Source organism: Hyperoodon ampullatus (assembly GCF_949752795.1).
Source record: "Hyperoodon ampullatus genome assembly, chromosome: 5".
NCBI lineage: Eukaryota > Metazoa > Chordata > Mammalia > Artiodactyla > Ziphiidae > Hyperoodon > Hyperoodon ampullatus.
In genome coordinates, this window is record NC_136918.1 from 75,634,555 (window position 1) to 75,648,199 (window position 13,645).

A 13,645-nucleotide genomic window follows, 5' to 3' on the forward strand; every position below is an offset into this window, starting at 1 on the left:
TATAAGTGGAATCATGCAATTTTTGTCCTTTTGTGTCTGGCTTATTTACTTAGCATGTCTAACCCTGTATGACCGTGTATCCCATAATCTGACTTCATCCCCCTCTGCCCCACTCCTCACAACCTCCCTCCAGCCCACTGGCCCTGCTGCTCCTTGAAGATGCCTGGCAGACTCTTGCCTTGGACTTTGCACTTGATGCCTCCTCTACCAGAAACACTCATGCCCAAGATGCCGAATGGCCCACTCACCCACTTTCTTCAAGTCTTTATTCAAAATTCAACATTGTGGCCCATCTAAAATATCAACCCCTCCCTGAAGCTTCCTTTCCCCCTTCTTGCATCATTTGTCCTCTTGCGTACTCATCACTTTCCCACGTGCTATCTATTTTACATATTTATCTTATTTACTGTCCATGCCACACACACACCCCCATTGAATATAGGTTCCACAAAGGCCAGAATATAATGGCACCTATGAGGGTACAAAGATAATGGCAATAGGAAATTCCTAAAAGGAGCAATTCCAGAATTCCTAAAAGGAAGCCCAGAAAGAAGGGAGGAAAAGTAGTTTTGAAGTTATTTTTTCAGAATAGATAAGGCAACAGCTTTTGAAGCTCAGGGAAGCAAACTGCCACTTACGAAAATAAAGTCTATTATAATAAATCTTTCAGAGGAAAAGAAGCACTACTGGCTAGTTTTTTGATCGCTGTAAAAAACAAAATTTCAGTCACATAGGAACTGAAATAAAATGGATATTGTTTAGGCCACACAAGCACCTTGGAGACAGTAACTCACAAAGCACACTTCTACATTCCAGGCTATGTATCGATAATAAACAGACCATCACCCAGCAACACATAAGAAATACACCTACGTGGTGGCATCCCAGGCCAGCTCTTTGCTGGCTGCACCATCAAGCCTCTATCTGCCTATCGAGGCCTCATGAACTCAGGTTTTGGTGACCTGCTCCACAGATGTCACTAATGACTCTTAACGATTTCACCTGACACTTCGTCTCTAATTAAATCCTATTTCCTCTTTAGTCTTGTGTAATCTGCTGTTGGAACACTCCTGATTCATTGATATGACCCACTGGTTGGGAGGGAATTATTAGATAAAGTCTGAAAGACCTCCGGGGCCTTTGCTTGCCATACATTTCATCTGAGGCAAGACAACAGTCTCTCAGACCTGGGCCCTGATGTGATCTGGAGATGATACCATCACCAAACACCTGTAATAACATTGTCTCCTTAATGGAAAGCTGTCACAACACAGAGGAGAAACCTCTGGAGTGAAAGAGTTATGGGCTTGGGGCTGGATCCCAGTGCCAGTTCAAAACCTCTTCTATCTTTACCTCTTTCCACTTTCCCTCAGCTGTAAAAAAGGGTCATTAATAGGTGTTGTCAGTATTTGAGAATTTCAGCAAACTGATCCTTCTTCCCTAGTAAGAACTAGAAAATGGGAAATACAGAGTTTTTTGTGTTTGATTTTTAGAGAGCTGAAATATAAGATCAACATTTAATAACTGTAGTGATCACTGAAACAGGCTTCTCACCAGAATTACCTGTGGAACTTTAAAAACAATTTAGGTGCACAGCTTTTATCCTCGGGCAGTGCTGTCCAATGGGACTTTCTGTAATGATGAAACATTCTAGAAATGTGCGGTCCAGCACAGGAGCCACTAGCCTCATGGGACTCTTAAAGCACCACCCCCCCCCCATTTTATTGAGATATAAAAGACATATAATATTATATTAGTTTAAGCAGTTGAAGTGTGACTAATGTGATTGAGGAACGGATTTAAAATTTTTATTTACTTCTAACTAATTAAAATTTAAATAACCACATGGGCTAGTGGTTATCAAACTGGACAGCATAGTTTTAGACAAATTCTTCTGAGCGTGCGCTCCTCAAACCAGCAGCAGCCGTGTCACCAGGGAACTTGTTAGAAATGCAGACTCTTGGGCCCTGTCCCAGACCTGCTGAATCAGAAGCTCGGGGGTGGGGTCCCACCCTGGTGTGCTGGTGAGGGTTTAATGAAAGAGAAGCACTGATTAGTAGCATTTGCCAATGCTCCTGGTGTAAATACTCAGCATAGCAGATTTCAGGCAATCACTGAACATGAGATTGGCTGGAGAGGTACCCATGAGCTCTGAGAGCCCACGCGGGCTAACTCCTGCATGCCACCAAGCCAGTAATCTGTATTTTAGCAAGCTCTCCAGGTGGTTCTGATGTTTGGTTGAGAACCACTGATGTAAACCAGAGCCTAAGAAGACAGAGACCATGGCGTTTGTGTTTTACATTTTTCATGAGGGATTTCAATGAGCAGCCTGTTTGGAAAGCCTGACTCAAAATACATACGAGCAAGGGCACTTGACTTAAGGAACCAGGTGGCCTCCTCAGCCTCCTGTGCATGAGGCAGCCTGACACAGACTATTAAGACCTGCTCCCTCCTGAGCCTCGGCCCCTCAGATGGAGGGTCACAGCCAGCCTGCCTTCCTTTCCCTTCAAGCGGCCATTCCAAACCCCCCACCTTCTGATATGATGAGCGACATCACAGGCATAGCCCACTCTAGGGGCAGACCCAAGGTGTAAGCAACCCTGGCCCTCTAACCACAGCTTCTGCTTTACTCTCCCACTTAAAAAGAGGATTGAGGGCTTCCCTGGTGGCGCAGTGGTTGAGAGTCCGCCTGCCGATGCAGGGGACACGGGTTCGTGCCCCGGTCTGGGAAGATCTCACGTGCCGCGGAGCGGCTGGGCCCGTGAGCCATGGCCGTTGAGCCTGCGCGTCCGGAGCCTGTGCTCCGCAACGGGGAGAGGCCACAACAGTGAGAGGCCCGCGTACCGCAAAAAAAAAAAAAAAAAAAGAGGATTGAGAATCATATTATTACTAGGATAATCTAGAATTTTTACTTTAAGAAAATATCTTACAAATTTCAGAAAATATCTGAAGATACCTTATAGTTGTTTACATATCTGAAGATACCTTATAGTTGTTTGGACATACAAGAGTCCAAAAACACTGTTTTGAAAAAGTTACTATGTCACATCTAGGACATACATGCCCTTCTTTAAAATAAATATGGCCTGCCTGTCTCACCAGATTTGTGGTAAGAATTAAATGATTTAACTATGCACATAAAATCATATCTGGAATATTCTAATTCCATGTGCAGCCAGCCCTAGGGAGGCAAAATCATACATTCATTAGAAATGAGCACAGACTCTTCCCTAGTTTAGCAATCTATGCTATGGAAAAGCAGACTGCTGAAATTCCTTTATATTCTAACTAAAGGAAAAAATAATAGAAAGAATTCAGAGCAACTTGTCTAAAACCAGGAGGTCATTCATACATAGAACCTCCGAGGTAGAGTACAGAACAAATCCCTGTGATTCAGAAAAGCTCCCTCATTTCATTACAAACCCAGAGCAGAGAGTTCCATTAAAATAACTGCATGTGGGCTTCCCTGGTGGCGCAGTGGTTGAGAGTCCAACGGCCGATGCAGGGGACACGGGTTCGTGCCCTGGTCCGAGAGGATCCCACATGCCGCGGAGCGGCTAGGCCCGTGAGCCATGGCTGCTGAGCCTGCGTGTCTGGAGCCTGTGCTCCGCAGCAGGAGAGGCCACAACAGTGAGAGACCTGCGTACCGCAAAAATAAAATTAAATTTAAAAAAACTGCATGCGTTACTTGAATATTTCATTGCAAAAGTCATATAGTTATGCCTACCAAGCTCTTTATTTTGATATACTGAGTTTGGCCTAAATCCCAAATGAGACTACAGTGGAAAAAAGAATGTATATTCTTGTCCTTATTATGCTCCTTAGCACAAAATATTTTTACATTTATAATGTTTTTAGAGAAAATAGCTAGAAATTTTAGCCGCCAGTTTACAGGCTCAGGATGGCTGGCAAAGGAGCATCTTTTAAAGCAGTAACTTTGTCCTAGGTTCTGCTTCCTGGTATAACAACGGCACCCCTGCCCCGTGAACAGGAGAACACACATATCTGTAGAGACTCAGCTTTGGCTCTGGGGGCTGCCTATGGTCTTGACAGAGAAAGTAATTTTTCTTGGTGCTAAACTAACTGGTCCAGATGGACATAATTAAGGCCAAATTAGGGGGAACTAATGAGCCTGAGTCATTTTACATTTCCCATATGCAAAAACTAGAGCAAAAAAAGTATTGTATTCCAAATCATATTTAATTCATAGAGTGAAGGTGCTTATAAACTATAATCAGAAGGTCTCCTGGGTGGTTAAAAACTGAATTATCTCATCACCAATTGCAAAGGTTTTATGTGGAACTTGAGAAATACCGCAACTTGCTTTGACATGGTATGTTTTCAGTAAGAGATTGTTGTGCACTTTTTTGTTTCATGTACTATGCTAAGTTCTTTGTGTATCATCTAATTTATTTCTCACTTAACCCCCAAAGATTGAGTATTACTATTACTCCCATTATATGGATGAGAAAACTGAGGCTTGGAAATATAAATTTTTTGCCCAAGTTCACACAGCTGGTAAATGACAGAAGCGGGGAAAAGATAAAGTCTGGCTCCAAACCTCTTTCAATACACTCATTGCTTCCAGTCCAGTGGAGTCTTATGAAATGTCTGTGGTTATTCCAGAAGTTTCAGTCATTCTTACTTTGAACATATTGGAGGTAGGGTTACTTGAAGTTAGAGAAAAGTATTGAGTTATAGACTGTTTACCCAACTACTATTTTTGTCATCTCAAGCATATGGATGACTCAGATGAACTACTGCTGTCGCATCTACGGAGAGTGTCTCTCAGCTCTCCTCCCACAAACTTGCTGCTTAGCTGCAGCACATGCAGCAGGCTGTCAGACTCCACCTGCAGCATCTTGGGGTCCTGCTGAGCGCTGGAGCTGGTGGCGATGGTAAGGCACAACATTTCTACCCAACACAAGATTCCTCTATGGGAAATCTTTGATCTAAAAGCTCCCCATCTTGCTGATGGAGGCTGTCTCAGAACTTTAATGAAGTCTGAAGCTCTTCCTACCCGTCTCCCTCCTTCCTGCTCACCTTTCCAAGGTATCAGACCTGCATCACAGGCTCTCTCTGCCTACTACTGATCCCCTTCCATTTTTCTTCCAGCAGACGTTACCCTCAATACATCTCTTGTACTTCTACCTCAGTCTCGGGGTCTGTTTCCCAGAGGACCCGACCCACCAACCATGAAAAGTATTTTCATATGGGGGCCTGACCAAACCTGCTATTAAAAAAGAAAGAGTAATCCACCAACCAATGTCTGCTCACACTGTCACACATAAAGTTTGCCATGGATTCCATGGGGAGACTAAACAGATGCAAACAAGAGATGTGTGCCCCTGTGACACAGACTATGCTTCCCAAAACCCCGCCATTCCCTTTAGTGGGAATACACTCAGCAAATATGTTAAGGAGTCTGGGAGGATTACCTTATGGTGATGTGACCACTTTTATTAAACTAAATACTGATCTATTATTATTGCAGAAGAAGAAACCATATTTTTGGCACTGTTGGTGGCTTCCGTGAGAGATTATTTAAATGTAGGAGTATCTATAAAGAAAGAGGAAAAGGTTAGGCTACTTAAAAAGCAGACATGGAGGATTTCTATTTCCAGGTCTCCAAAACACCTCCATTATTTTTCATCTTTCCAGTATCCATCTGGGAAAATTAGATTACAATCTCCCTTAAGAAGAAGGAGACAAAAATTATAGGTGAACACCAATGCACACAAATTAGCCTCTTCTGGTAACTTGTTATTCTACTGTTTGCCCAATTGAATTAATCTGTGCAAGAAATGTATGCTGTTTACGACAAAAAGCATTTAGTGTTCTTATAGGATTTTCCCCCTAGATTTAGTCATTCATTCCACAAATATTTACCAAGCATCAACTCAGAGCCAGTCAGCATGTCTGCAAGTGAGAATAAAAAGATAAACCATATAGCACAGGGAACTATATTCAATATCTTGTAACAAACTATAATGGAAATGAATCTGAAAAAGAATATATATATATATACATACACACACACACACACTCACACACACTTGTAACTGCATCACTTTGCTGTACACCTGAAACATTGTAAATCAACTACAATTTTTTAAAAAGTCATGGAAATACAAAAAAACTGAAAGATGAACCAGAAGGCATGGTCCACACGCTCACTGAGCTTAGAGCCTAGCCCGGTGCTCTTCAAACTTTAATGTGCAGACGAATCACTGGGATTTTGCATCTTCTGATCCAGCAAGTCTCGGATGGGGTCTAAGATTCTGCATTTCTTACAGGTCCTCAGGACGGCAGTGATATGAGTGCAGAGACCATGCTTTAAGTAGCGAGGAACCAGCTTACTAGCTCTCAGATGCGGGGCTGTGACACACTCCTGTATGTGAATGCTTTTCAGGGGTATCATCAAATGTGAATCAATGAATATTGTCAATACAATAGAAAACATATACTCTCACCAGGATACCTACTGGGTGGAATTTTGAGCTGAGATCAACAAAATGTAGGTGTATGATTTACTGAATAAAAAGTAGGAGGCGAGGTATGGAATGACATCAGGATGGTGCCAAAGAATGCTGGCATTACCAGGAGCAGGTGCGAACATGGCCTATGAACATGACTGCACAGCCAGGGCACTGGCCCACGTTCTTCATCAATGACACAAAGCTCAATTTTAAGCATTTAAAAATTTTCCCCACACCTGCTTTTTCTTAACCACTAGGCACTTTCTAGCCCTCTCAAGTACACCACTAAAATTTCTCATCCAGGGCACCATAAACACACAAAGGTTAGCCTTGTTCAAAATGTGTAATCTTACAAATAAAAGGAGGCCAAATGTATAATTAGAGGCCACACGTCATACGCAACTGCTTGTGCAAACTGTCAAATTATATCTTAAAATGGGGTTGTGGGGAGGTGGAAGGTAGAGGGAAAGAGGGGAGTTAATTTAATTCTAAGCTGTTTGAAGCCAGGAAAACAGGCCACATGGAGTTAAGCTGGGGAGAGGAGTTGGGTTTGCTCATTTTTCCTAGATTCAAAAGAGAAAATTAATCCAAGATATAAAAACAGTAAAGTCGCTTTGATCTCTACAACCCCAAAAGTCCAGGTGCAAAATGTAGTGAAAAATAGCAGGCATCTTAAACTCATCTACAACTCTGTACTTAGCCAGCTCATCTTTAATAGTAAGAAGAAACTCCCATTAATAATTTAAAGGAGCCATGCCAGAAAAAGTAACCCAAACAAGTCCAGAGTTAGCAGGAAAGAATGGTCAAGGTCAGCTGTGAAGTGGGGTGTGTAGGGTCACACTACACATTCATGATTCGTATGACATGCAGTCTGACATGTGGATGCCAATGCACAGAACGGCAAGGGGAATTTACAGACACCCCATCCTGCAACCTCAGAAACGAGTCCAGCTGGAGAGCTCTAAATGCTGACAACATCACAAACATTCTGAAGACAAACATGGAAAAATGGTTTTTTTAAGAGTAAGTCAAATTCATATTACTGCTCACACACAGACATACTACTTTGAAACATGACAATCATTGTGGATATTTTTGTAGGTTTCCTGGTTTTCTATTTTGAAAATTTTTTTTAGAAGCAAGAGAAAAAGAGAAGTCAATGGAAAATGCTGCTAGTCATGAGTGACAAAAGGAATTAGATACTGCTGTAGTTCCTTGCCAGAAAGGTTTTGTTATTGTTTTTTTTTTTTCTGGATATATGTTATTTCACTTGAAAAAAATGAAAGTTCAACAAGCAAATCTAGAGCTGATAGTGAAGAGGCCCTCACTGCCACAAAACAGAACAGAAAGCCCCTTTACAAAGATCGGAGACGACAAATTTAAATGCCTATTACAAATAACTAAATTAAAGTCTGGCCTTAACCCAGAAGCAGAATATTTCAATCACTTAAACAAAAAATTAGCATATGAGTCAAAGACACTCGTGTGACTGGAAGTAGGCACTGTCCAGTATTGCTGTGTTCATTTCCTATGGCTTCTTAACTTCCCTTGGGTATCATGACAATGCTCTTCAGGGTGGTGTGCAGGAGCCCTGAGCACGACTGTGTAATTGCATACATGGAAAACAATTTCATCGACTAAAGGAAAACCACACCATGGTATGTCCAAAATGCTGTCTGAAACACATACTATATGAGGTTTTAGTCTATTATATTTTGTGTCTATCTTACCTTAAAGCCATGATGGATGCTTATTTAATTTTCTGCTTAATTGATTCATTCCAAACCTGAACCATGATAGGGCAAGGCAAAAATAACCAAAAACAGATGCTCTCTGCTCTACCAGCAGAACCCTTAGGTTAATAACTACTGTCTAATTTATGTTTAGCTAAGGGGTGGATCATGGAATCCACATACAGCTTTCCCAGGTGAGAACATTATTTTGAGAATGTTATTTTGAGAGGTCCATGTTGTGGGGACTGCTTTTCCTCTTATTTCTATTATGCCTGCTTAGGACACAACAGTGAAGTAGCTGATTGGGCAGGTGTTATTCTGCATCCACTTCAATTTTTCAATTGGTATATAATCTTTCACATTTCAACCAGAGGTACCTACCCAGCTTATCATGCAGAAGAAGCATTCTGAATTATTAATTATGCCTCAGGGTGAGGAATCAGCACATCTTCATTTGATATTAGCTTCATTCTAATTATCCTCTAGAGCTCAGAAAATTAGGGAGTGACTGCAGGGGCCTATTCCTGGGAGTAAATGTGAGAGTCAGCAGGAAACACAAATGTAACTCAGTGGAATACATGACAAATATGAAACAGAATCACCATCAATTTGTATTCATCAATCAAGTCTCTAAGATGGTTAGAGCTCTGGAAGTGATGGGACATCTGGAAACATGGACATGGCCTCCAGCACGTTGTCGTCTTTTCCGAGGGCTGACAAGCCAAGCAGACCCACCAGTGTCTCTGTCTTGGGTGGGTTTGGAGTCTGGGCTGTTATGTTTTGTTCAGTTATCTCAGGCTGCTTTCGTGGGTCCTAGGTCCTCTTAGACCTATTGGTATGGGTCCGCAACCACACCAACATGAGCCCTCCAACCAAAAAGACTGAGAGAGTAGCCAAGTGATTCCAGCCTCTCATCTTCTCACTTCCTGAGAGAAGACCCCAAACTCTATTAACACTCCTTGTGGAAGACAATGTTGCTCGGTTGACATTAGAAGAAAACCCCATGAGCATTTTATGGACTAAGGATTTTGTGTCCCAAATAACATCTAGAGATCCTCCTGGTTGCCTTCTAGCTCCACGACTTCAGGCCAGTCTCTCTCAGCCATTCATTAGCTAAAATGTAGGCTAATAAACATTACTCATGTTTCCTTTTCCTTTTTTTTTCTGGATATTATATCAATATATTTTTTAATTCATCAACCTTACTGAGGTATAATTTATGGACAATAAAATGTACTCAGTTAAAGTATACAGTTCAATAAGTTTTGACAAATATATACATATGGGTAACCATCACCACAAGAGGCTCCTTGTGCACTTTTGGAGTCGATTTCCAACACCACGATCCACAGGCAACCACTGGCCTCATTTCTATCACTAGAGATAAGTGCTGCTAGTTCTAGAACTTCATAGAAATACATAGATACACACATATCCACATATATAAAAATATTCCCACGCGTCCTCTCTTGTACAATATTTATATGTAAACATATTCCATAGGAATTCTTTTGTTTGTGGCTTCTGTCTCTCAGCACAGTGTTTTGATATTTACCCACGTTTGTGTGTATTGATAGTGTGCTTATTTTCATTGCTGAGTATTACACTGTATGGATAAACTACAAGTTTGTTTATCCGCTCATCTGTTGATTGACACGACTTGTTTCTACTTTTTGGTACTATAAATACAACTGCTAAGAACATTTGTGTTCAGATCTTCTTGTAGACATGTTTTCATTTCTCTTGGTGACTATCTAGAAGTGGAATTGCAGTAAGTAAACATTTTCTTTTTTTAAATTAAAACAATAAAAATATATCATTGTCTGACAGAGTTCAAATCACCTTAACATTTAAAGAGAAGAGATGGCACCATAAGTCATAGGTCAGCCTACAGCTAAAATAGGGCATGTGGTCTTCCTACGAGCAAGCAAATTACTACCCCCTTGAGGTCTAAGCTTTCTCTGAGCACAGTGAAGGGGCTCAGGACTTGCTCAAGGAGTGGCTTAAAAGGAAATTAAGTGACAGCTGGTCAGGCTCTGGGTGGGCAGCCAAGGCCGACACCCGTGCAGCCTCTGCATTATGAAAGCCATGCTCTGGGTGGGTCTGGGGCCCCTGAGTCCCAGGCTATTATTCCAGCTTTGCAAGAAATGTTATTCTGAAACTCAGCTGTGGGCTGCTAAAAATAAGGCTAGAGTGTAATGAAGCTCCTGGCAAAAATTAATGTGCAAGTAATCATCAACATTACATATAAGGAGTTAAATAGGAATAATTTCTTCAACGTTCCAGTCATGCTTTCTCATTTGATTATAATGGTTATCCATGACTTCAGCTAGATTAAATCAGCTGTTGTCAACTAAATGCATATCAGATGTAAATAATGCCTCACCCTGTCTTGTTTCTCTGCAACTAACTCCTCAATTCCAGACGGAATTTCCCAATTCAACATCTAAGACTGATTAAACATTTGCTGCAGGAGCTTAAAAAAAATGATTGTGTAATTTTATTTTACATATACAAGCTAGATAAAAAATAAATTACAACCTCCTCTGGGTGCTGAAAGTTTGGAGTCAAGTCTTGTATAAGGCAAAGAAAATGGGGGTAATAATTAACCACTTCAGAGTTCATCAACAAATTAAAGTTTCCTGTCTCAAAGTTTCATGGTTAAGCTATGAGGTCACTAATCATCTTGCAATTACCCACCATCTAACCAATCATCAACCCAAAGGCTACATTTTCATAGTTCTTCTCTTTTCAATTTAATATTTAAGAAAGAATAGAAATTAGAAAATATGAATTTACAAAGAGGAAACAATAAGGGAAATGTTTAAAGTATTTTACAAGGCATTTGGCCCACCTAAAACTACTATGTGTTTTTGGCTCTCACAGCTTATAATGGGTGTCTAAGTAGCTTCCTTACGGCGTGAACAAGGTGGGCAAAGGAGTGGATTGGCCCACTTCCAATTTGGCTGGTAACTCGACCCATGGTCTGCCATACCAAAACCTCCTGACAGAAGACAAAGGGCAAGGTAAGGAGGATGCCAGCCTGAGAATCCCGGCAGCTCTGTGGTCAGAGATAGCTTAGGAGTAACTTGCACTAGAAAGCAGGAACTTTGGAGTCCTTGAGCAAGTTGCCTACTGTCTTTGGCTTCTCGTCTGTGAAATAAGTACCCTTTCCTATCTGAAATCTGGAGGCTGGGCCCAGGCCTCTTGATCCTAGGTCACCCACTAAATGCCCTGTCCTGGGGCTTCCTCTTTCTAGATGGCAATGGCCCTCCAGCAGTGCACAGGCCGTCCATATCGGTGCTACTCAAAGGCCTGCCTAGCCCTTGGTTTTATAGCCTTGGAAAGAAAGGCCCAGGGGACAGTTCTACATTTCCAAATTTTACCTTTGGAAAATAACAAATAATGTATTAAAGAAATACCTGGGGACTTCCCTGGTGGTCCAGTGGTTGGGAGTCCACCTTCCAATGCAGGGGACGCAGGTTCCATCCCTGGTCAGGGAACTAGGATCCCACGTGCCACGGGGCAACTGGGCCCACGTACCACAACTACTGAGCCTGTGTGCTCTAGAGCCCAAGCACCACAACTAGAGAGAAGCCTGTGCCCTGCAATGAAGAGCCCGCGTGCCTCAACAAAAAGATTCTGCATGCTGCAACTAAGATCCTACATGCTGCAACTAAGACCCAATGCAGCCAAATAAATAAATAAATAAATGAAAGAAATACCTGAAAAGAATCTAAATACAAATCCATCTGATACACATATTTGTCTGCCAATAACACCCGTTACCAGTGGCTTCCAAAACACCATTTCAAAAGTTGGCAAATGGCAACCTGAAGAGCATCAGGTCCTAGTCTCCTCACAGCTGAAGAAGGCAGCACGAGCTCTAACAGCTCCATCAGGAAGACATCGAATGCAAATTTGGGCTGAGATGACCAGCCAAATCCGTTTCACTACCTCCATTCTTTGGAAAGAGAACTCAGCTGCTGCCAAAGAGAGTTCCAGCCACAAGGATACACCTCAAGACATTCACCCACAAGGAGAGTGAGGCTACCACACCCCTCTGCCATCCCCACCCCAGGCCCACCGCAGCAGGGACACACAGCCTCCGACAGCTGAGTCTCCTGAAGCACTTCCTGACGTCCTGGCTGCCTCTGACTGCCTCGCAGACTAGTGCTCATCCAGCGAACCTCCCTCTTCACTTGGAATGAGACTCAAATTGCGGTCTGACAGTTCTCTCAGCCTTTCCTAGCTCCTTTCCTAACTCCTTTTATGCAGACATTTCCCCTAATAATATCCTTGTACTTTTAGTCCCATCTTGGCATCTGCTTCTCAGAGGTCAAGACAACATGTCATTCATCCGCACATTCATTCACTCAAAGAATGTCCACTGAGTGCCTACAATGTTCCTGACACTTGTTAGTGGCCCAACAGGACTTCGAGGCCCCACGTTCCCAGCCCTGCCCCTCAGGGTCATGAACTGCTTCCCTCTCTTTGGTTTTTACCATGTGCTGGGCATGGAGCTGAGAGCACGTCACAGGCCTTAGCTAATTTGCTTTATTCTTGTTTCATGATAAAGGAAACTGAGACCTAGACAGATTGTTGCCAGGGTCTTCCCTGATAGGGCCAGCTTTTTTTACTCTAAAACTCATGTTTGGCTGACAGCTCTGAGCACTTTTTTTCTGGTTCATGAGGGCCAGGGAAACAACTTACTTCAGAGCATTCACAGTCTTACACATGTTAGTAGTGATGCTGTTTAACTCATGTAGAAGGGGAGGTCCTTCATCTGGTGTGAGTTTCCAGCTCATCTTCATTATGACAAAGAAGACAAGAGAGGATGGACAAAGCCCTCGGCTTCTCTGCTCTTCACCACAACAGCCCAGCTCTGCCAAACTGATGGAAGGTGGCCACATACACCCAAGGCTGCTCCCAGAGGCCGGCCAGGCTCACTGGAGGGTCAGCCTCACCAACGCACATGTCATCCAAGGGCAGCTTTCTGGAGGCTAATGCAAACTCATACCATGATCTGCAAGGTCAGCTACGGTGTCCTCTACACTTGACCCAAGTGCGCCAAGGTCCAGGGAAGGAATGGGCTGAGACTCAGGCAGGTTCTCTGAAGCTGGGTCATCAAGTTCCTTGCAGAAGGTAATGAACAATTCATGAGAAGCTGATCAGAGGAAACAGCATTACCACAAATGAAACCATATTCTTGTTTAGAAGATGATTTAGAAACAAAAGCCTACCTAATCTTTCCCCTTAAACATGATAACATTTTCAAGTCTCAAGAAGGCAGCTTGGGATGAGAGGAACAGCTCTGAATTAACTCAGCAGGTGACCTTGGGCAAATCATATAACCTCCCTTGGCCTGAGTGTCAGGGTCATAGTGAGTGTGAGGCGGACAGGATGTCCAGCCCTGCTCAGCTTCCTCATCTC

General features: G+C 42.5%; 1 protein-coding gene across 1 annotated transcript in view; it reads right to left on the reverse strand.

Annotated features, from left to right (window-relative positions):
• NEK11 (NIMA related kinase 11) overlaps positions 1-13,645 on the reverse strand; it is a gene marked incomplete at its 3' end in the record, with an annotated part of 277,346 nt that overhangs the window by 156,729 nt on the left and 106,972 nt on the right. The window contains 1 exon segment of the mRNA XM_079705252.1: positions 13,233-13,347. Coding sequence (XP_079561378.1) covers positions 13,233-13,347 — 115 coding nt within the window.